Genomic DNA, 21,854 nt, shown 5'->3' on the forward strand with positions numbered 1-21,854 from the left:
TGAGGAAGGATGGAGATGGCCAGGGGCTGATGTCAGTATGTTGGCTGAGTGACACTGCTGACACGGGCCCAACTCCTGCAGGCCGAGCCTCTGCCCACGGAGCACCCATGAGAGACACCAAAGTCCCACTTTGAGGAACAGGCACTTGTGCCTGCAGGAGCAGCTTAGGACTGAGAAAGGAAAGCTGCCGGAAGATGTGATTTCCTCTCCTGCCCAGGTCCCCCGTCCGATAGTGCTCAGATTTCTCATGGGTGGTAGGAGACAGTGGGGGCGGGGGGAGGCCTCCTGCTACAGGCAGCACCCAGGCAGAAGGGGCTCGAGGTGGCCTCACCTGAAGTGAAACCACTCCTCAGCCTTGCTCTGTAAATAGGGTCTGGGGAAAGTGTTTCCACCCAGCAGCTGCCAGCGGAGGAGGGGCCGGCACAGAAAGCTTCCTCATGGCTTTGCCCCAGGCTGTCTGGCCTGGGTCCAGTCTCATCTCGAGCAAGGCTGTGAGCGCCCCACGTTCTGGGCCTCTAGAGAGACTTCCCCCAGAGTGGCCGGCAGAGTGAGCCCGGGGTGCTAGGGCTGGAGCCCCCTCAGCAACGGGACAAGGCCCTGTGTCAGGGCGGTGATGCTCACAGGAAGTGAGCTGGGGCGCGCCAGCCTGACACTGCCGCCTTGGCAAATTGGTTCCCTCCTCGGCAGCATGGGGCGGGGTGGGGTGGAGAGGGGGGTGCTTGGAGAAAACCCCGGGGCCCAGTTCTGTCCCGCTTAAATGGCCACCCACCAGTTAAGGCTGGAGCCATCAGGGGCCCATCTTGAGCAGATCGTTTAGGAAGATGAGGTTAATGACAGGGAGCTGGGATAGTGTGACTCACCATGCTTGCGCTTGCTCATCGGGCTGGGTTTCCGGGATTCCCGGCAATCACAAACACCCACCCGCAAGCCTGTGCTGGCCCTAGTGGCGGCCTCGGCCTTGGTGACAGCAGAAGAGGTGGGCTTGGAGGGCTTGCCTCCTCAGGTGGGGCGAGGCTGTCTGCCGGCCCAACTCCCTCCTCACCACTGGGGATCCCCGTAGCACGGGCCATGGGGTCAAGAGACCGTAACCCTGGCCACCTAGAATTTCAGAGCCAGAACGACTCTGGGACCATCAGACCCCATCCCCATGGACATACAGGCCAAGTTCCAGGGAAGGGGTCGGACCCGCCAGAAGTCTCCCTCCAGTCACACACGGAGCACATTCTCGCTCTGAGCGCCTCGTGTGCCTGATGAGATGGGCACTAGCTCACAAATGGTCTCCACAAGGTTACTGAGCTCATTCAAGGTCATGGAGCTAGCAGGGGGCAGAGCCGGGATTTGGACTCTGGCGGTGCCCCTGACTCCCAGAGCGATCCGGACTCCCCTGCTCTGCCCTCTTGCCAGCCTGCCGTCACGCAGCGCGCCCCCCCAGAGATCATGGGACAGAGGACAAGGATGGTGCTGGGCGGGAGAATGGCAGTTTCCAGGACAGGCTGGCTCATGCCACTCAAGTCTCTGGAGGGACACAGGCCTGCAGGGACCCATCAGCACTTAGTCTGTCAGGTACCCCTGGGAGTGGTGACTCAGGAATGAAGGGCGGCAGGCTTGCCACGGGCAGGGGTTGGACTCAGCTGCTGCTTTCTGGCTTGGTCGTCCAGTCCACCTGACCTGCCTCCCTCAGTTTCTCTGGCAGGGAGTACAGATTCACCCCTGGAACCCTGAGAATCTGGCAAAGGGTAGGGGGGGATTGCAATTTAAATCACAGACACCTGTTCTTTCACTTCACACGTTAGGAAAATTAGGGGATGAAGGGATGGGGGTGGGGCCTGGGAACTGCCACTGAGATGTACTTCCTAACAAAACCCCACTAACTTAAACACATCTTCCTAGCGCACACACACACACACACACACACACACACACACACACACACACACACACACACACACACACACACACACACACACACACACACACACACACAAATTTGCAATTTGGTTTTCTGGGAGCTCAGTTACCAAAATCCAAAATTAGGAGAGATGACGGCTGAGCTGAGGCATTTACATTTCCAGAGGGCTGCTTCTGAGCTTGGCAGCATGGGTGGGGGATCGGGAAGAGCCCCCGGCCACAGGGGAGCTGTCTGGGAGGGCTAGCAGGGAGTGTCATCTGGGGAGACGCCACAGAAAGGCCCTGTCATGTGGTCCCCAACTGGGCTGAGCCACCTCAAACCCCGATAGGCCTCCCCACTCCTCCTGTGCTTATAAGGGCCCCCCCACACACACACACCATAGCCAGTCCTGCCTGTCACCAGCCCAGACCGTGTTGCCCAGCTCAGGGTCCTGCAGCACCTTCACGGGGGCGGGGCTTGGAACTGAGGCTAGACAGTCTCCAGAGCGGTCAGAGCACCCTAGGGTTTTCCTCACAGCTCTGCCTTGGCGAGGTCATACACACTGACCCCCAGGCTTGGAGATGGCAGGTCTCTGTGCTGTTTTAAAGACAAATGCAGCTCTCTAAGAACCATCCTTCTCCCCAGTTCCAGATCTGTCTGGTGGCTCCGTCAAGGCAGGTGTGTGAGTGGCAGGAAACCCCTCAGGAGGGCTTGGCCCGGGCCACTCGTGCAAAGCCCTCCCAGAAGCCCATGGCCACGGCTCTGGCCCGCCTCCATCTGGGAGGGCCCAGGTCGGACTGTCTCAGGACATGGCGATATTGTCCTACCAGACAAGGGGCGTGCTGTGTGTGTCGGGGGGTGGTGAGTACCCCTCTCCAGACTGTTTACATCTGACAACGGTGGTGGGACTTCCAGGGGAAAACAGTACACCACTACCTCCCAGGCCATTTCCCAAATCCCTAGCAGACCCTCAAAAAATCCTCATTTTCTCCCACAGAGAAAGGGAGATTTCAGAGAAAAATTCAAAATTTGATCCTGGTGTAAACTGAAGACACGATGGGTGGCAACCCTTGCCTGGCCTGTGAGCAGAGCTGCTACACAATGCCTTGGAGACCCTGCTTCTGTCCTGTTGCACCATCTGTGTCTTTGGAGAGGATCTCGCCTGGGCTGGCTGCTCGAATCACCAGAGCCCCAACACCTGGGAGCTCCAGCTCCACTGGCTGCAACAGGGCAGCCGATGTCTCATCACTGGCAGGGCAGCCAGCATGGAAGGGGATGACAAGCCTGGCCCCACAAGCTGTGTCCCCTCTGAGCAAGCTGACTCAGCGTTGCCCAGACTCCCTAAAAGCCTCCAGGGACGGGGAGCCCATGACCTCCCGAGACAGCCAAGGGTCTTACCTGCCAATTTAGACCAGTAGGACTTCCAGGCTCTTCTACACACTAGCAGGGCCAGGTGGGAAGACTGCAGCAGGTTCCTGGGGGCCTCCAAAGCGTCTTGAGCCTGCAGCCTCTTCCCCACTTGCAGCAGGCTCCATCGTCTAGAGGGACTGATGGGGGCGGGGAGCCACAGGCCTCTGTTGAGTACCTACCTCATCGTCACCTGGTGGGGTGGTTACCACCACCACCTGACACAAGAACCTGAGGCTTAGAGAGGTTATGTCACCATGTTGAGGTCACACAGCTCGACCAAAGGCAGAGCCTGAGGCCTAACTGCAGACTACGGCTCTCTCCCCAGCCAGGTGGAAGAGGCAGCTCCTCCAGGCTTGTCGTTCATCGGTACTCAACATAGGCTGCCTCTTGTCAGCCCAAGCTCTTAGGCGTTCAGACTGTGCTCCCACCTGGAAGCTGCAGAGGCTGGGAACCTCATTAGCTGCTTGGTACTGACAGCTCCCGGGAAGATCTAACACCGCCCTCCCCCCAGGCCCCAGGGCAGGGCAGGTGTGTTGGAGGGTAAATACCTCTCTGGCTGGCTGGGCCCCAAGAAGCTGAATACAGAAGGCATGGACGACACCCAGACATATGGGAAACACTTGCCTGGCTTTCCTGCAAGGATGCAGGGAAAGCTGCCTATGGAACCCTCATGAGCGAGAGGAAAGGCAGGTGCCTGAGGCCTCCAGGTCCCAGCTGAAGTAGCCAGCCAGGCCAGCCAGAGGGACAGGGTGTAGGCAGGGGCTCTGGCTGTCCTTGCTCCTGAAGACCCCGAACGGCTGCAAACAGGGTGTGCTGGGCTTCAGAGGTGATCCTGGCAGGGGCCCTCCCAAGAAGCCATTTTCATTCTCCCTTTATAGGTCCTGGGGATGGGGGACTAGGTCTCACTCAGAACAAGCCATTTCAGTGACGAGCTCCATCAAATCCGTTTTAATGTTCAGTTTCCTTTGCCCTCATGCATGCAGAGGAGGAAGCCATCAGGCCCCAGAGAACATGTGTGGGGCAGAAATCAAGGCCACTGCAAAGCCGCCACCCTCTCCAGAGTGCTTGTTCCTGGGTAAATCAGACACAGATGGGCCCACTTTGGGCCTTTTGTCAGATTTATAGGAAACTCCTGGCTCATCCAACCAATGAGTAGTCCATTTCTACGCTGGGAAAGGTCGGTGGGGGGAAGCCAGTCATACGGCAGAAAGGTTGGTAAGGGAAAAGTGGACTCCACTTAGGACTCCAAGGTAGCAAACATTTTCCAGTGGCTCCTTCACATTAAACTAAACGTGGTCATCTGTGGGTATGTGGGGCCTCCCACAGCCAAGTGGAGAGTCTCCAGGTGCGGACAGCTTGGGAGGAGGGCAGAGGTGCAGGACCCCTGGGGCTCCGGGATGGATGTGATTCCCAGAGCTGAATCCCCTTTATTTATTTACCCAAGTTCCCCAGTACAAATCCCCGGCCTGTCACCCCCCAAATCGACCGAGCTCTTGATTCTTGCTCCCCTGATCATGGTGGTGTTCTCTGCATGATTAGCTGCTGGTTCTCCAGACACTGCTTCAGCTTGTCTTCTGTCAGTGTCAACCGCTGCTCCAGGATGGAGACTGTCTGCAAAATAAATGGTCAAGCTCAGAGGATGGAGGGGCCATTGGGCTGCCCTGGGGATGCCCTCAACCAGTCCCGCTCAGCTGCCTCAGTCCGCTGAACAAATGCCAGCTCTTCCCACCCAGGGCTCCTTCCTGGCGCCTTGTCTCTGGTCGTCATGTCCACTTCTGCTGGTTCGGGATGGTTATTCTCTGATGTTTGTTGGGCAGCCGGAAGGACGTAGTGAGGGAAAGTAAGCAGCAGGTCCCATAGTCCTCGGTCATTGCCCAAGACAGCCAAGGGTCAGGAATCCCCAGCCCCGGTGGTCTGGCATTTAGACTGGAGTTCCAGAGCAGAACCACTTGCTCATCTGGGCCAGGCTCTGTCCATAACCAACCAGAGACCGTCAAGCATCTCCATTCCAAAGGTGAGAAAACTGCATCCACAAAAGAAGGCGCCCCACCTGGGTCCTGCCCACACCTCAGGCCCTTTATCTCTACACCTGGAGGGGCTTCCCAGGCTGGAGGTGAGTCCCTTGAGCCCAGGAGGGCCTCTGCCTGTCCGAGCCCACTGAGGACCATTGCAGGAATGTGCTGTTTGGGGGTTAGGCCCTAATTCCCCGTTTTTGAGCCCATTTTCTCCTCTGTAATGGGAAGGATAATGCCGAGCTCACAGCAGTCCTGGAGACTGAGAGGTGACAGCATGGTGCCCATGTTGTCCACCATGACAATGCCTGTCATGTTGGCTTCCAGAGGCAGAGCCTTTGCTCCCTGGCCTCTCCTGCATACCCAGCATGACGGCTGGCCTGTGAACCTGGCTTCCAGACAAGGCTGCAGAAACCTGCCCCCTTCCTCTGGCTTTGGACAGAGTGTTGACAGAGGGGCAGTGGTGTCCAGGCACACACCAGGCCCTGGGCAAGTCCACTGTGAATGAAGCAGGCTTGGTTCCTGTGCCGTGCAGCCTACCGGCATCAGAAAGGGGTCAGATTAAGAAACAAAACTTTCTATTAATTTTACTCATTTGTGGGCTTTCCCAAGAGGTTTTGCCACCTTCCCTGAGGCTCCATGGAGGCTCTGGGCCTTGGTCCAGTAGAAAGGAAACTTTCCTTTCACATATTTAATAAAACATTGAAACATTTTGGGAGGGAGTTTCCCCCCTAAGATTGCTATAAATTTTTGCAGCATCCCGCACGGATGTCAGCCGCTCACGGAGGCTGCTCCTCCTGGCGGCTGGCCCCTTCTGGATGAGTTGGCCGGGCTGCAAAGGCTCCGAGCCCTGGGGCACAGGACAGAGCCTGAAAAGTTGCTGCCTGTGGAATATGAACTGCACCCTGAGAGGTAGAGCTGAGCTGAAAGAGACGGTCACATTCCCCTCTGCTGGCTGGTCAGCCACGGAGGGGGTCTGCAGCTCATAAAAGTGGCGGTGGAAACAGCCCCCGGCTGGCCCAGAGCAGCATTCCTGGAAGTTTCCACTGGCTGCTGCAAAACTCACACTGAGCCAAGCTCCAAAATCATTCCTCATCCAGACTTTTTCCGATGGCTCTGGACTCCAGGCCCCAGTGGGGGAGCCAGCCAGCTTTCCCTCTTCTGCCCAGCACCATCCCCCCTCCCAACACACACACACACACACACACACACACACACACAACTTAAAAATTTTTGTTTCTTCACAGGGACCGAATTTCCAAATGTGGAGGCAGTGGGTGCTGGGCCAATGTCAATACCAGGGGTGCCACGCATTTCACGAGGCCTCTACTTAGTTCCACGGGGGGCCCATACTTCAGCTTGGTAGAAATACGGCATTAAATTTGATGATGTTAAATTTCTTTGAACAGAAAAGCATCACTTATTTCACCTCCAGCCCCCTGAATGGAAGGAGGGTGTTGGGGGTCCTTCCTTTGGGAGCTATGAGGGGATGCTTCATAGCACGTTAGAGACAAACAGGCTGAAAAAAAGTCCACCCTTCTCAAACCTGCAGCTTCTCCCCTTTCCCAGGCAAGCTTCTGGAAGAGTCACGTCATCTCTGTGTTTGGTGTCCACTTTCCCTACTCCCTGCGCCCCCAGCCTACTCTGCCAAGATGCTCGGTGGCGGCCACCATCCAGAGATTAAGTCCACCCAGCTCTTCCCCGTCACATATGATCCCTCCCAAACCCCTTTTGAGCTGGAAGGATGGGCCAGGGAGAGGAGGACGGACACTTTGGATTTCTGTGCATTAGAACACAGTCTCTGCTTCACAAATTTGTCTTAATAATCCCATTCCACTAAAGCATGGGACCTCATTTTCACGGGAAATTGTTATCCCTCCTGATAAAGTGAAGCCTGGAAACCCTGATCTCCGATTTGCTGATATGCCTTTCCTCCACCAGGAAAGGGCTTCCCCAGTGATGAAAAGGCTCCAATCGGAGAAGCCAAGTAGCAGAGGTCAGACATGCTCAGGGCTGGCGATACACACAGCGAGAGGGCAGGCAGGCCGGCCACCTGCAGGGAGTCAGCCAGGCCACCACAGCGCGCCACCGCCACCGTGCTTCCCCAGCTGCTGGGGCCCACGCGAGGAGGGAGCAGCATCACTAGCAGGGACCGATTCCAGGCCATGTCACGTGGCTGTGTTTGCAGTGTGACCTTTACCTGTTGGTTCAGAGCAATATCCCCACAACCAAGTGTCAGGGGCACAGCAAGCCTCTGTGAGTATGTGCTGCCTCAGCACCCAGAGGGCAGAGCAGAGCCCGCAGCCGTGCCCTCCTGAGGCTCGGGGCCACGCCAAGCAGGCTGCTCGTGGCTCACCCCACCTCGTGCTTTGGCCCAGCCCTGGGAATTCTCCTCCTGCCACACAGTGCCCATGCTCCCCAGGCCCAGAGACAAGGCCCGCCTGCCCTGGAAGGTGAGGAGAAGCACTGGAAAGGCAGACACCTCTGCAGTCCCTCTAAGTCCATGCTCCCAGCCCAGTCACCTTGCTTTCCTTTTATTCAAGGGCAAATGACCTGGTCCCAGCCTCTCACAAAGTCCCCAGGGAGTTGAAAGCTGGGTGTGGTGGCAGGTGTCAAAAAAGGAAATGGCCCTGCCCGACATGGGTGTCCGTGGGCCTCTGACTTAATTTTAAGTAGGGCAACGGGAAACTGGAGAAGGGGCTGAGGAGTCTAGGGTTCTGGCTGCTGGGCAGACCTGTCTGGGCAACGCGTCTGGGAAAGACGGCCATTAGCCGGAACTCCTTCATTCTGGGGTCCGAACTCCTCCACAGAGAGGCCCCTCCTGTCTGTTGACTTTGGAGAAACCAGGCAGCTCATGCCCTCTCCCTGGCCCTGTGCCATCCAGACACGAGGTCCCCTTTGTAATTGGGTGTGAAGCCCAGACTTGAGGGAGGACCCAGGACTGGGCTCTGGGGGGCCATCCTGATTCCTGACACACTCTGCTCCAGGGGCTGCTCCTGACAGCTGACCCTCACGGAGTGCTCACGGTACGCCAAGCATTCTATTCCATACAATGACCCCTCAGGGTGGGAGCCTGTAACACCCCCATTTTTTCCGATGAGGAAACCAAGGTACCAACCAAGTGATACTAACTTGCTTAAAGTCACACAGCATATAAATGACAAACCTGGACTGTGAACCCTGGTGGCCTGGCTTCAGAGTGCTGGCTAAGGCACCGGGAACTGTGCACCTTTGCTCTGTCCCCATCCACCACGTATAAGGAGAGACCTAACCTACTCCTCCCCCCACCCCCACCCCGCTCGCTCTGGCATCACCTGAGGGCCACTGGCCCTGTGACCCAGCAGACCTGCTTGTCCCCCACCCTATGCCCAAGCTCAAGCAGCCTGAGAACATGCTCCTGGGTCTCTGTGCTCACACAGCGGCAGCCACCTTCTGTCCTGTCCAAGCCACTTGGCCTGGTGGCTCTGGATTAAATGAGCAGGAGCGGTTGGAAGGGCCATCCCTCAGGGTCAGCCGGCAGCGCCCTCACACCATCAGGCCCCTCTCCAAGGCAGTTCCCAGGCCTCAGACACCTCCAATGCCCATGAAGTAGAGTCTCTTATCTGGCTAAACATTTAGGTTTGGAATTATCACAGAAGTCACAATTCTGAGCTATGAAAAGGCAATATTATAGGGTTAAAAGGGACATACCGACAAGAACCTTATAATAGATATGCAATGAGAAACGACCCTAACACCTTAATTTCAGATGCCTTCTCTCACTGGGGCGCTTATGCTGCTAAAGCGTAAGAGATCAGCCTCTAGACACACTCTGGTACTCGCCCTGGTCACTGATGGCGCCCCACCCCTCCCAAGACTGGGCTCGACTTCAAACAAGGCACCTCCCTCCCTGAATGGGAGCAACAGGAAGCAGAATTCAGACTCCACGCCTGGACACTGTTACCCCTCGCCCAACACTGTCTGCCTCCCAGGGTCATGGCCGTCACCTGCAAGCCACGCGGGAGCCTCTTGGGGCAAGGTCATAGGGGATCCAGAAGTTTCACCTTCAAAGTCACACCTGTCGGAGGGTCACCTGGGGGCTTGTTTCAAAACCACCTTCTCCTGCTGTAACCAGCGATTTCCAGGAAGCCACAGCCCTTTCTCATGGAAAATCGTTTCCTTAGAAACACTCCCGTTTGCTGTTGAATGAATTCTGTTGTTTCTCTAGACCAAGGGTTGGCACATTCGGCCTGCTGCCTGTTCTTGTAAATAAGGTTTTATTGCTGTGCCCATTTGCTTACATATTGTCTATGGCTGCTTCCTGGCTACAGTGGCAGGTTGAGTAGTTGTGACAGACTCTTATGGCCCACAGAGCCTAGAATATTTATCATTAAGAAAAAGTTTGCCAATCTTGGCCCTAGACTCTTCACTCACTCAGATCCTCCCCGGGCACCACGCCGTACAGGCCTGTGCCAGGCCCGGGGTGACAATGGCGCAGAGCAGACAGACTCAGCTGGGCCCGCAGGGTGCGCAGCGGGTTGAAGAGGCAAGCGCTAAGCAGCTGCGCAGACCAGCGGGGTGCGCTGGGAAAACGGAGGGCGCTGCTTGGTCAGAGCCAGGGGAGGTAGCCCTAGGAAGGGAGTGAGCTAAGACTGAGGAGGAGTTCACCAGGAGGGAGGGGCAGGAAGGCCCCGAGGTGGGAGGGAAGGCAGTGAGAAGGAGAGGGGCCTCGGAGGAGGCAGGAGGTGGGGCCAGGCCCTGCAGGCCATGCCTGGCAACCTCATCTTCAGCCGCAGAGCAGCAGGAAGGTGCTGGGGGTTCGAGGCCAAGCGGGGATGAGACCCCTCTGACTGCTCCATGGGGATGGCCCGGGGAGTGGCTGTGTGGCTGTGACTAGGCATGATGGAGGCAAGAGAGAATGAGAGGGGATGATGGTGGCTTGGACTGGGGGAGGGGGCTAAGGAGGAAAGTGGACAAAATCAGAGATATCCATGAGGTATGAACCACCACCATCTGGTGGTGAGTCAATTGGGGGACAAGAGAGAGAACACGTTCCTGAGGCCGAGAACACAGGCTGAGGATGGGCCCCGCAGGAGAGGCTGAGGATGGGCACCACACTGGACAGGCTGAGGCCCCTCTGAGAGGGATGGGAGGGTCAGGCAGCCATGAGGCGGTGTCAGAAAAAGCCTGGTTATTCTGCATTTCTCAGATCATCCTCATTAATGGGGGGAGAGGGGGCTGGGGGGAGACAGGGAGAGGGACAGGGCAGTGAATCCACAAGCCCCTGGACACTGGAGAGGAGAACCCGGTGCGGGTGAACTCGGGGATCCGGCCAGGGCTCAGGACCATGTCAGTGATGCTGCTGAAACCCCCTGGAAAGCAGCCTGGCCCCTCAGTGGGCACTGATGGAGGGACAGCCCAACCCAGGCACCTAATAGGGAGGAGGATGCTGGAGGCATTGGGGAACAAACCCAAGAGCATGGAAGAGGCCAGCTCAGGCCAGGGGGCGGGGCTCCCAGCATGACTCCCGCTGGAGCGCTCCAAGGAAAATCCCCCTGGGAGAGGATCAGCAAGGGCATCTCATTCAGATCCTGATTTTCCTGCTGAGGGGGGAGAAGACGTGATCTGTCTCCTATTGGGGCAACATTAACAGGGCGAAAGGCTTCTCTTGCTCACAGTTCAACAGCGTAAGACGTTTTATGAAACATCCTGAAGGGCCTTCTGAGTGGTGTAAAAATAACCAATTTTAAAGTGACAGGCTTTTATTTTTAGTCCCCTCTGAATTGCAGTGATGCTCGGAGAAGTTGCACCAAAATGCCTGTCCGCAGCGATAAGTCTGGTACCTGGGGCCCCCAACTCCAAGTGGGAGGGAACACAGCACAGGGGATATTTTGACAGAGCCACGGGTCCCAACTTCGCTGCCTCAGATGCCTTTTCTCTACTGGCATCGAGTCATCAGGTGTCTGCACCCCATGGGGCCCAAAGTGGCCTGCGTGGGACAGAGCCCGGGTTTGTGCATCTCCACTGGCCTCCGAGGTGGCCAAGGGGAGAGCCTTCCACCCCTGACTCCTGCGACGGGGCCTCACACATCTGTGATGCTGGGAGAAGGCAAAGTGGGTCCGCGGGGCCTCCGCCTGACGCTACAGCCACGAGGGGCCGGGCCGCGATACTCCCGTGGGCTCCACGCGGGTCCAGGGAAGAGTTCTGCGGGCAATGCATGGAGGAGGCGAGAGTCCAGTGCTCCCTGGGAGAATAAATCCCCCACCCTCGTAAGGGGTGGAACAGAGCAGAAGCGGGGCGGTGCAAGTTGCCCACAGCCTTGTGGAGCAGCGCACAGTTCTTTTAGGCCCACATGCTCTCCCTGGGCTCTGTGGGCCCTTCCTTTGCCCCCCCTTTCTCCTGTTGACTGCCCACTTCCCAGGCCCCCACTTCCTCATGGTGTGCCCTCCCCTTCTTTCAGCCCTGCCAACCTCTTTTTTCTCCTCAGCCTGGTTTCCTCTTGAGGTGGTCTTGTCCTCCATTTTTCCTCAGCTCTTTTCCCCCCAGTACTCATTTCTGCCTCCTTTTCATCCCCTTTTCACTTTGTGTTTGGGGGGAAGGCAAAGAGAAAAGGAGCAGGATGTGTCGGTCCAGCCCACAGGGACTGAGCTCGGCGTGGAGTCCAGGCCCCTGACTTGGCTCACGTGCTCTGGGGCTGGCAGACCTGGGAAGGAGAGTTCCAACCCTGACAGGAGGCCCAGAAGGCCTCTGTGAGGAGATAGCACAGGACAGGCCAGAGAAAGTGTGCTCCAAGCACAAGGTGCAAAGGCCCTGAGACAGAGAAGAACACAGCACACTCTTGGCACTGTCAGGAGGCCAGTGTGGCAGGTTTGGAGTGACTGAACAGGGAAGAGAGTATGGTGGTCACAAGGAAGGTGGAGGAGGGGTCCCAGGGCCCTTACCCAAAAAGGGACAGGAATGGGGACGCCTCCACTCCCTAGCACTGCCTCACCAGACTCACAAATCCGAGCAGGTACAGGCAGGGAGGATGGTGCTCCTGCATGCCCGTGGCCACTTTTCCAAGCGCTGGATCCAGAGTGGACTCTGGGAGAAGGGGCTCAGCCTGGGAACTGATCATGGCTGCCTAGTTTCACAACAGGTGGTGAAAGCAGAGGGAGTGAACTGGCACTTCAGAAACGGACCAAGGCGCACCCCCGGAGCCAGGTCCCTTCCGGCAGCTGCTCCTCCTTCCAGAGCCACTGCTGCCGCCACCTTTATTGAAGGTCTCTTGCACGTACTGGTGTGCAAATGTAGCAGGAAAACTGGAGCCATAACTTCTACAAAGCTCTGAGGGGCCACAGAACCCTCACGAGCCCTCCTGACATCATCATCCACTCTCACACTTGTCAGCTGCCCATCACATGCAGCAAGGAGGGACTCTGGCTCTGAGGGGCTTCCAGGCACTGATGAGATGCAGTACCAGTCCTATCTGGGCGGGCTTCTGGCAAAGCTGCCACGATTGATAGTGAATAACATTTTGGAGGAAGGGAAAAGAATGAGGGTGACCAGCCAGCCGTTCTCTCCACATTTCTCAGCTCTTTGGCTAGTTCCTTATGAAATGTTGCCACGTGTGCAGGCCTCACTCACTCCAGGCCTTTCCACCGCACTCCCCAACGCTGTTCAGCTCTGCGGGCAACCCTTCTTCCCAGCAGCCCCCACTCCCCCAGCCAGGGCACTTCCACGTCCACTTCCTGCTCTAAGCAGAGCCCCACAGGGTGCATGGGGCCCCTCTTAGGTGAGTGGAATTGGTTTCTATGGTTGAAAGGCCCTCCTGGGCCTCCCTGGAACATGGAAGACAGGTGGCACAGAGGTGAACAGGGTGGCTGGGCCAGAGACAGACTGACGATGGAAGCAGAGAGCTGACATCCAGCCACGTGGCCCCTCTAGCACTCTGCCTTGTGGCGAGGGGGAACTAAAACTGCTCTGGGATGGCAGTCTTGGGAAGCCAGGAGACTGGGACCTCAGTGTCTGAATGGGGCAAAAGGGGCAGTGGGGCAAGAGGGTTGGAACGGCTGGGGGTAGGAGTGCCACACAAGCACACACCTGCTACAGCGTGGGGAGGTCAGGCTGAAAGAAGGGACACGTGTAGGGCAGAGGCAGCGCCTGGGAGAAGGCCGGGGGAGGGCAGTGGGAATGGTGAGCACGGAAGGGCACTGGAGCGGGTTGGGGAGGCTGCAGGAAGGGCTGACGAGGGTGCAGGGAATGTCCAAGCCCCCTCTGGCTGCTGTGTCGGGCTGGGCGCGGTAGTCGCGTCAGGGCTCTGCCCAAGGAGTCTCCTCGCCTGACCCAGGACCCCAGGGCCCCCAATATACAGTCAGTGCTGCGGACCCCAGGCACGTCCCACTTGGTGACTGCCTCCTCTCAGTCCCCATCCTTTTGCCTTGGTTTCCTGGTGATTCCTCACCCCCTTGCCCTCCACGCTGCTTCTGCTATATTCCTTTTCTGTTCAAGAGCTCAGGAAGAAAGGCCAGACTCTTGGATGTGGCATTCACATGGCACTCAAGGCCTGCGTTGCCCTGCTCCCCCAAGAAGTCCCCCTCATCCCGCACCCCCCCTCCGCCCCAGTGCTCGGGTCCCTGCCCTCCTCCTCTCTCACCATGTCATGGCTGTGACACAGGTGTGGGCCTTAGAAAATGCTGTCAGAGTGACTCCTGGTCCCCACCTTTGTCCCAGGTGATAAGAGCACAGGCTCTGCAGCTGTACTGCCTGGGCTCAAATCTGAACTTGATCACTAACTTGCTGAGTGGTCTTGGGCAAGTTACCTGACCAGGGCTTCAGATTCCTCATCTGTGCAACGCATCTCTTGTGGAACCATCGTAATAGGGTTGGCCAAAAAAAAAAGTTCATTCGGGTTTTTCCATAACATCTTACGGAAAAACCCAAACGAATTTTTTGGCCAACCCAACACTTTGTTAATAGCTACTATTTACATGGCACGTGCTCTGGGCAGGGGTGCACCGTGGGCAACATGGCTCCCCCAGCTTACAGGGGCCATGGCTGAGCTCTGGGCTGTTTGAGGGGGCAGCCCTAGGCACAGATGGGGCTTGATGAGGCTCCAAAGAAGGTGGCCTGTGGTCAGGCCTCGTAGGGCCTGAGCCATCAGGGCACGTGGTGGTCTGGCTGCTTCTTAAAGTTCTCCTGTGACGGAAAGTTCCTTTTAATCATTTCCAGGCTTATGGTTGATTCTGGCTCCTCCAGGCGGTCTCCCCAGAGGGGCTGGGGCACCCCAGCCCCCTTCCCCCAACACAGGAGCCAGATTCCTGGGGGGCAGGGGGTCCCAGGTGCCCTGGGTCTCAGGGCGAGGGCACAGTCACCCAGCCATGCTGCTGGGGGCACTTGTGCCAGGCTGCGGGAAACATCCAGGGGCTGGCCATTGGCGCAACGCCCCTGTCTCGACAGTGCCGCACAGAATGTCTAACTTTCCTATGGTTCCACTGCAAAGATGGAACAGTGTGGAATTAATCTCCCTTGTAGAAGGGTTTTGACTTCACTCAGATTCTAAAGATCTAAAACAGATGCAAGAAAAGGAGAATCTCTCTGCTGTGGGGTCTTGTGAGCTATCAAAACAAAGTGGGGCTGCTGGGCTCAGCGCCTGCCTGGCTCTGCCTTGTCTCCTGGCAGCTCTGTCTCCAGCTCTCGGTGTTCGTGCACGTGTGTGTGCACACACGCAGGGCCCTGGCTTGCTGATGGTGCCCTGGCCAGCCCACTGCCGCATGTCAGGGGTGAATGGGGGCCGGAGGGGCCAGCCTGTCTCCCTGGGGACAGGGGTTGCTGGTCCGGGCCCAGCTCTTCCTACCACCAAAGGCTCTGTCTCTCAGCCCCAGCCTCGGCCCAGCGCCTGAAGGTCTGTGGCACAGGGGCCTTCGAGTCAGAGGGGTGAATGCTGGCCCTCGAGCGGCCTGCTGACAGCCATCAGAGTGCCAGCCCCACGAGGACAGGGGTTTCTGTCTATTCTCGCTCACCACTGTCTTTCTGCTCCCAGGCCCAGCTCCTGGAGCATCACATGTGCACACTGAGTGCTGGATGGACACATGCCAGACCCTGAGTGCCATGGGGATGCAGAGGAGGCAGGTCCTGCACCAGCCAGTCCAGGTCCCCCGGGCCTGGGGCAGCCCTACTCTGGGGATGAGCCTGGCTGGCTGGTGAGGAACATTCCCCCCAGCTTGGGCCTTGGACCTGGTGGGCTTGAGGGGCTGGCGGAGGAGGGAGCGGAGGGTGGGCAGGCTGGAGCCCGAAGGGCCACCGCCAGCTGGCCTTGGGAGGGAGGAAGCCTCCTGGCCTCAGCAGGAAGTAGGGGTGCGCAAAGTGGGGTAGGAATCCAGGAAGCAGCCCAGTTCCTCCCCTCCCCACCTCACGCCGATCTGATGAGGACTAAAAGTTTCGGGGCCTAAACTTTAAAGGGGAAGGAATGGAGATTCCCACTCATGCTGACGTCTGACATGTTAACTTGTCCAGCATCACACACAGCTGATGCACAGAAAAACAAGTTTCTACAGAAATTCCTCGCAACCTCTCTGGGCTCAGTAACTGTCTTTTTAACCACCTCTCGTCACCCCACAGTCTGCTGCCAACAACACAAAATGAGCTTTTGTCCCTTGAGCCCAGAGGTCCGTGTTTCTGCTTCACGTTGTCTCAGGGATATAGGATTTCTCGGGCGTTTCTGCATCCCCCAGCCCCCACCTCTAACGAGGATTAGCTCTCTTCGGGAAGCGCATGAGACGCTATTTTCTATTGGTGGATTAGCTATGACATTAAGGAATCTTGGCTAATTTACTTTCCTTATGGCTTTATAGCAACTCCTTTTAAATAAACACAGGCTTTTCCACATTACTGCTTACCCCCAAAGGAGAAGCCATTAAAAGTGGGGCCACTCACCACCATCCATTAAAACCGGATGCTGCGGGAACCCGTGGGGTGCTACCCACACCAGGAGGAAGACCTGAGCCACACCCCCTGCCACGCCGACCCTGGCCTGGGTTCAAGCTCATCTTTCTGCCAGCCATGGGCACACCACCAGGGAAGGCAAGTCTGACAGGGATAGGCCCCAAGGTGCAGGATGCCAGTCACTGCTCAGCTGTACTCTGGCTCCAGGGTAAGTCCAAACAGGGCTGACAGTGGGGCATGAACCTTGGCCTTGACCGCCTTCGGTATCCCCTTTCTTCAGATGCTCACTTTTTCAGCAATCCATATAAAATAGTTAATTTGCCAGCACCCGATAAAACACAACCATCACAAGTCAGAGAGACTGCTTGGTAGCTTGTTGGAGGCCCGGAAAAACTCAGTGCAGCCGGGCAAGTTAGGCTGTGGCCCCTGTCCAACAGGCCCACCTCAGGGACGAAGGCTCACAGGCTCCCCCTCCCCTGTGGAGTGCCTGCTGAGCCACAGTGGGAGACCTAGCCTCTCATCTTGGCCGGTTTTCTGGAGCTACCACCTAGGCCCAGATCAGAATGGGGGGAACAGAATCACTCCCCCAAATGCCACGCTCTGCTGAGCTCAAAGCTCCTTTCCGTTTTTTCTCCTCCCCCAGAGCTGAGGCTACTGTGGGTACAGTGAGGGTCTGTACCAACAGTCCAGGCCCAGACAGGGCCCTCTGCAGAGTGGGCGGAGGGAAATGGCAGGCCCGATTGCAGTCTTTCCTGACCCAGCTCTCACGGCGCTTCATGCAGGCCATGGGGCAGCTGGGGCTTGGTTAATCTCAGAGCCATGTAGGCCCTTTTGGGGCTGCCTGTCACAACCAGAAGACTCGTAGGCCCCTTCTTGTGGCCTGTGCTTGACCTTTCTTTGGAGGGCCCTTGGGTCCCCAGAGCAGTGAGAGCAAATCACCTGGGTCCTCTTCCTCCCTCCTCTCAGAATCATCCAGAGTCAGTCTGAATGAGATGTCCCTCCATGGGCCTAGCTCTCCTAGATCTCCCGCTCCAGCCCCTGCTCCCCAGCCCCCAGCCCCAGGCCTGCTCTGGGCCTCACAGGGGAAATCTCGTAAGACTGTGAATGTTCCCAGGCCCCAGAGGTAACCACAGCCATCCCGAGCGCATCTGGTGGGCAGGGGCCTTCCATCTGCAGCTTCTTTGGGGAGAGAGTGCTTTCTGCCACAACCGCAGACAGGATAGAAGACGGAGCTGCCATCCAGCCCCTCACGCAATAATAAACACAAGCTCGCCCCATCTTTGACTGCTGCCAGCACACTGGCCCTGACTTGGTATTCCCCATGCCTCTGCGTTTGCAAAGCCAGAGAAGCCTTTGGATAAACTGCCAAAATGAGCAACAGGGCTGGGGAAGGGTCAGGGCCCAGCCCCTCTGCAACTGGCTAGAGTCAGACCCCAAGTGTCTAATAGACCAGAGTGTCTTCAGTCCCTTGTCCCCAGGAAGCAGGCTCTTAAGAGAGGAAAAACAAGTCTCCAAACCCCAAGTGGCACGAGGTCCGGCTGTCCTGAAGTCGACTCTGGCCCAAGGGCAGCCCTTAAATATCCAGGAAGAGGAGGTTGGCTAAACCAACTTGGGATTATACACGGTCAAGGCTAAGTGGCAAGATAGGCTGCTGTGGAGGGAGGGAGGGCCCGCTCTTGCGGAAACCAGCAACAATCACCCCTGAGGCCCTGCCTGGGTGCGTGAGCGCCGTGGGGAGGGCTGCACACACCCCACAAAAGGGGATTACTTGGGGGGGGGCGGGGAGGTGCTTTCACTGCACACCTTCCCAACAAGTTCCATCTGGGCACACCTGGGAGGACCCGCCCCCAGGGAAAATGGCAGAACTGCTCTAAAGTCTGGAGTCTCTTTCCACAATCAACAGCTGGTCCGTCTGGGAAAGAGGGACCCCGAGAGCCCCTGAGATTGGTCAGGCAGCTCGGCCCACACCGGGCCTGCCCAGTGTTCCCACCTTCCCTGTGTGGGATGCCTCACCTGAGCAGCCCATCAGATAGGAAACTGCCAGGACCTTCGGGGGCAGGGGCAAGGTGTCTTGAAGCAATGGGTCACTCTATCCAACTCCCCAAAGCAAACAGGCCCAAATCCTTATCCTTGTTGAGTTTGGTCAGCAGAGTTGCAACAACCTGGACCTTTAAACCACAGGGCTGGGTGGCCTGCCCGCGGCTGCTTCCCACGGCGCACGTGTTCCGGTCCCCGAGCCCAGCGGCCCCCAGTGAGTCACAGGAACCTGAATGTGTGACATCACAGCCTTGCTGTGGCCAGCCTCAAGCACAGCTGCCATGAGAAAACACAGTTGGAGCAGGAATTTCATGGCTTGGTATTTTTAAAAAGCAGCAAGACGTGAAATCGGAGTCAAAAATAACTTTGCTGTGGGCTTCTGAGGCGAAACCACCGGCCGCCTGCCAGGCCCAGGCCCCTCACTGCAGCCTCCCTAGCTCCCGGGTACTGCCCACATTGCCGCGCCGCGCCCCATGCCCACGGCCTCGCCCTCGAGGAAGACCCAGGGCCCCTGCAATTTCCAGACACCACCCAACCTCTGTCACTCAGGAGTCCGTGAAGGAAGTGAAGGGAGCCAAGGCGGGAGGTGAGCTCCCAGGGGACTCTGGCTGTGAAAACAGCCTCTCCCTGCTCACTGGTGAGCGTCCCAGCACCTGCGAGAGGGACCCTAAATCACTTGGCAGAACCCCCAGAAGAACACCAGGGGAAAGGTCAGGGCCTCTGAATGCCCATCACCAAGCAGGCAGGCCTGGCAGGGGTCCACTCTGGAGCCCCTCCTCTTGGAGTGGCCACAAAGGGAGGGGCCCAGCCAGGGGTGGAGGGGAGGGGCGACTCATGGAAAGAAGGCCCTGAGAGCAGTCCCGGCCCCACCTGAGACGCTGACCTCTGCTGCCCATCCCAGAGGACAGACAGATGGGCAGGGCCTAAAGTTTCCCCTCTATGGAGGAGGAAACCATAGCTTCCTCAGAAAGAGGTAAGGCTGTGCCAGAGCATCTGCGGCTTCTGACTCCTGGTCTGAGCTTTGCTCTGACTCCTGCAGGCCTCTGGGATCGAGCCATCTATCTCAGGAAGAGAAGACTGGGGCAGGCCCAGCAGCAGAGTGACCAGGGTGGCCGCAGGACAGGTGTGTGTTCTCCCCAGACGGGGAGGGGAGAAGGTGGGGCCCAGCACAGGCTCCCGAGAGGAAGGGGGGGGCACACACATGGCTCCCAGCACCCATACTTGTGACTTCAGCCCTAGTTGCTTTTGAGAATTCCCATGAGGGGTTTTGAAAACCAAAAAGTCACCCAAAGAAAAACCTAAATCCCATTGTTAGGAAATCTATTTCCCCCACAGCCATTACGGTAACTCAATTCAGAGGATGGCTGCCACAAGATATATATACAACTTTGAAGAGCTTCAATCTTGGCCCCAATGCCTGGCTCTGGGTTCAAGGACCGCATCTAATGGGCCCCACGACCCACCCCTGATTTTCAACAGTCCCCAGGCTCCCAGTCCCTCTCGTCACCTCCTGGGCCCTCCTCCTTCCTGGACGTGGGGAAAGACCTCCTCTTTGTCTCCCTCTCATCCTAATGCCTAGTCAGACCACTAGAGTCTCACTGGCAGCTCAAAAGCATTCCTGGGACTCCAGCAGTTACAGTGGAATGTCCACTCCTGTGTCACCTGGCCACCCTGTTTTCCCACACTGACCCTTGGAGAACATCGACCTAGCCCACCCAGGTAACCCAGAGCTTCATCATAGTGCTCAGAGGACACGAGCAGGCTCGGCTGTCCCCACTTTACACGTGAGGAAGCTGAGGCTCTGGGGAGCAACATCACCTGCCCGAGGTCACCCAGGTGATGAGCGGTGGAGTTGGCCCTCAAGACCAGGAGGGCAAGTACGCCCAGGCTAATGGGCAGTGGCTCACTGGGCTGAGCAGAGCAGCCCTGACACCCAAGGGAGGTACCTCTGTTCCCCACAGCTGATAGGGACGTGTAAGGCCAAACACACCCTGGCTGCTCAGGACACAGTGTCCAGCTGGGATCAGGGTACTGAGGAGCTCAGTGAGGCCCCAAACAGCAATCTCACAGGGGCAAGGGGGGGCTTCCCCCACACAAAGAAGGGCCAGGGCAAGGGGGTGTGCTCTCTGGCTGGTGACCTCAGGGGCCGGGCCTGCTGGGCTCTGTGATCACAGAGGGCTGAGCAAGAGCTTCTGGCCTTAACTTTCAGAAAGGTCAAGTTTGGTTTGCAGATAAACTTCTCAATGAAGCCATACCTAACTACACAGAAATGGTTAGCAAGGGAAGCTGGGGAAGCTCTGACCTACAGCAGGTCGAGCTCAGGATCACCTGGCATCCTGGAGAAGCCCCAGGCTGAGTGGACCCCAGAGCTGGTCCAGGCACAAGCCGTATCTAGGCACAACACCCTATCTGCACCAGGCATGAGGTGACCTGTGGGCACCAGGCAGGAGGATAACACAGGGCTGCAGAGGAAAGCCCTTGGAAAGTTGCAGGCCTCAGATAAACATCAGGAGGAAAATTATGATGAGGATGTGACCCCACACTCTGAGGACTTTCCATCTAAAACAACACTGTGGGGAGACCCGACAGCCCGGGACAGCCCGAAGAGGGAACCTGTTCGGGCGTGAGATGCACGAAGGGCTGTGTACCTTGCAAGGCCATCCCATCCTATTTCCCTGAATAAATACACTTTTGAAAAACAATGTATGCACTTTACTAAAAAGGTATTCCTAAAAAAATAAAAACACACAACCCCAATTCAGGAGTTAAAGGGCTGGATGCAGATGCCGCACATGTCCCTGGGGCAGTCTGCTTTCCGTGGGGGCTAAAGGAAGCGCCTCACTCCCTTGGGAGCCCAGCGGCATCGCAGGGGCTGACTGCTGTGCTGTCCTGCCCGTCTCCTCACCCCCCTTCCTCCCTCCTGCGGTGAACCTGAGCCAAGTAGGCTGCAGAACTCGCCTCCTGGGGGAAGGGCCCTGACAGCTCCACCCCCGGCCCAGGTCCCAATCTCTCTGTGTCCCTGTCCCTACTCCATGCCAGACCCTCAGCGTGGGTCTGGCCCGACTCTGCCCTGCTCAGTGGCCGCACCAGGAGCGCAAATGCCTATGGTGCTTCTTCTGTTAGCCCAGGCCAAAGGACTCCGTGGCCCTCTCCACCTGGCCCACTGGACTCCCATCTGGCGCGCTCTGCCCAGCTGTCTCCCACGGTCCTGGTTGCCTGCTCTTCCTAGGAGGCCTGGCTCTGACATCAGCAGATTCAGTCCTGGGCCCTCCTAAGGGTGGGACTGGGTCTCGCTCAGGGCCCTACACACAGAAAAGACTCAGCGAACTTGTGTGCACGGAGGGAACCCTCCACGCCTGCTGTGAGGGCGGGGGAATGGCTCTCCTGGGCAGAGAGGCAGGGGGAACTGGGGAGCTGTTTCTGGTGCCGTCGTGAGGATCCCCCTGCACCCATGCCAGCCAGGCCCTGAATAGTGACAAGGACAGCAGCAGGAGCAGCACTGAACCCATCAGCAGCACATGGCATTGCTGGGCACCGTTCAAAGAGCTTCACACAGGCTGACAGACCCCATCCGCACAAGAGGCCCGTGAAGTGGATGCAATTAT

At 57.5% G+C, this 21,854-nt stretch overlaps 1 protein-coding gene across 2 annotated transcripts in view; it reads right to left on the minus strand.

Annotated features, from left to right (window-relative positions):
* Nucleotides 1-4,231: 4,231 nt before the first annotated feature.
* POC1A (POC1 centriolar protein A) overlaps nt 4,232-21,854 on the minus strand; it is a 73,268-nt gene continuing 55,645 nt past the window's right edge. For both annotated transcript variants that reach the window (XM_082414520.1, XM_082414521.1), the window contains one exon: nt 4,232-4,909. In XM_082414520.1, coding sequence (XP_082270646.1) covers nt 4,811-4,909 — 99 coding nt within the window. In that variant the 3' untranslated portion in view covers nt 4,232-4,810. The remainder of the gene's footprint in view (nt 4,910-21,854) is intronic.

Source organism: Balaenoptera physalus (genome assembly GCF_965194825.1).
Source record: "Balaenoptera physalus genome assembly, chromosome: 11".
Lineage (NCBI taxonomy): Eukaryota > Metazoa > Chordata > Mammalia > Artiodactyla > Balaenopteridae > Balaenoptera > Balaenoptera physalus.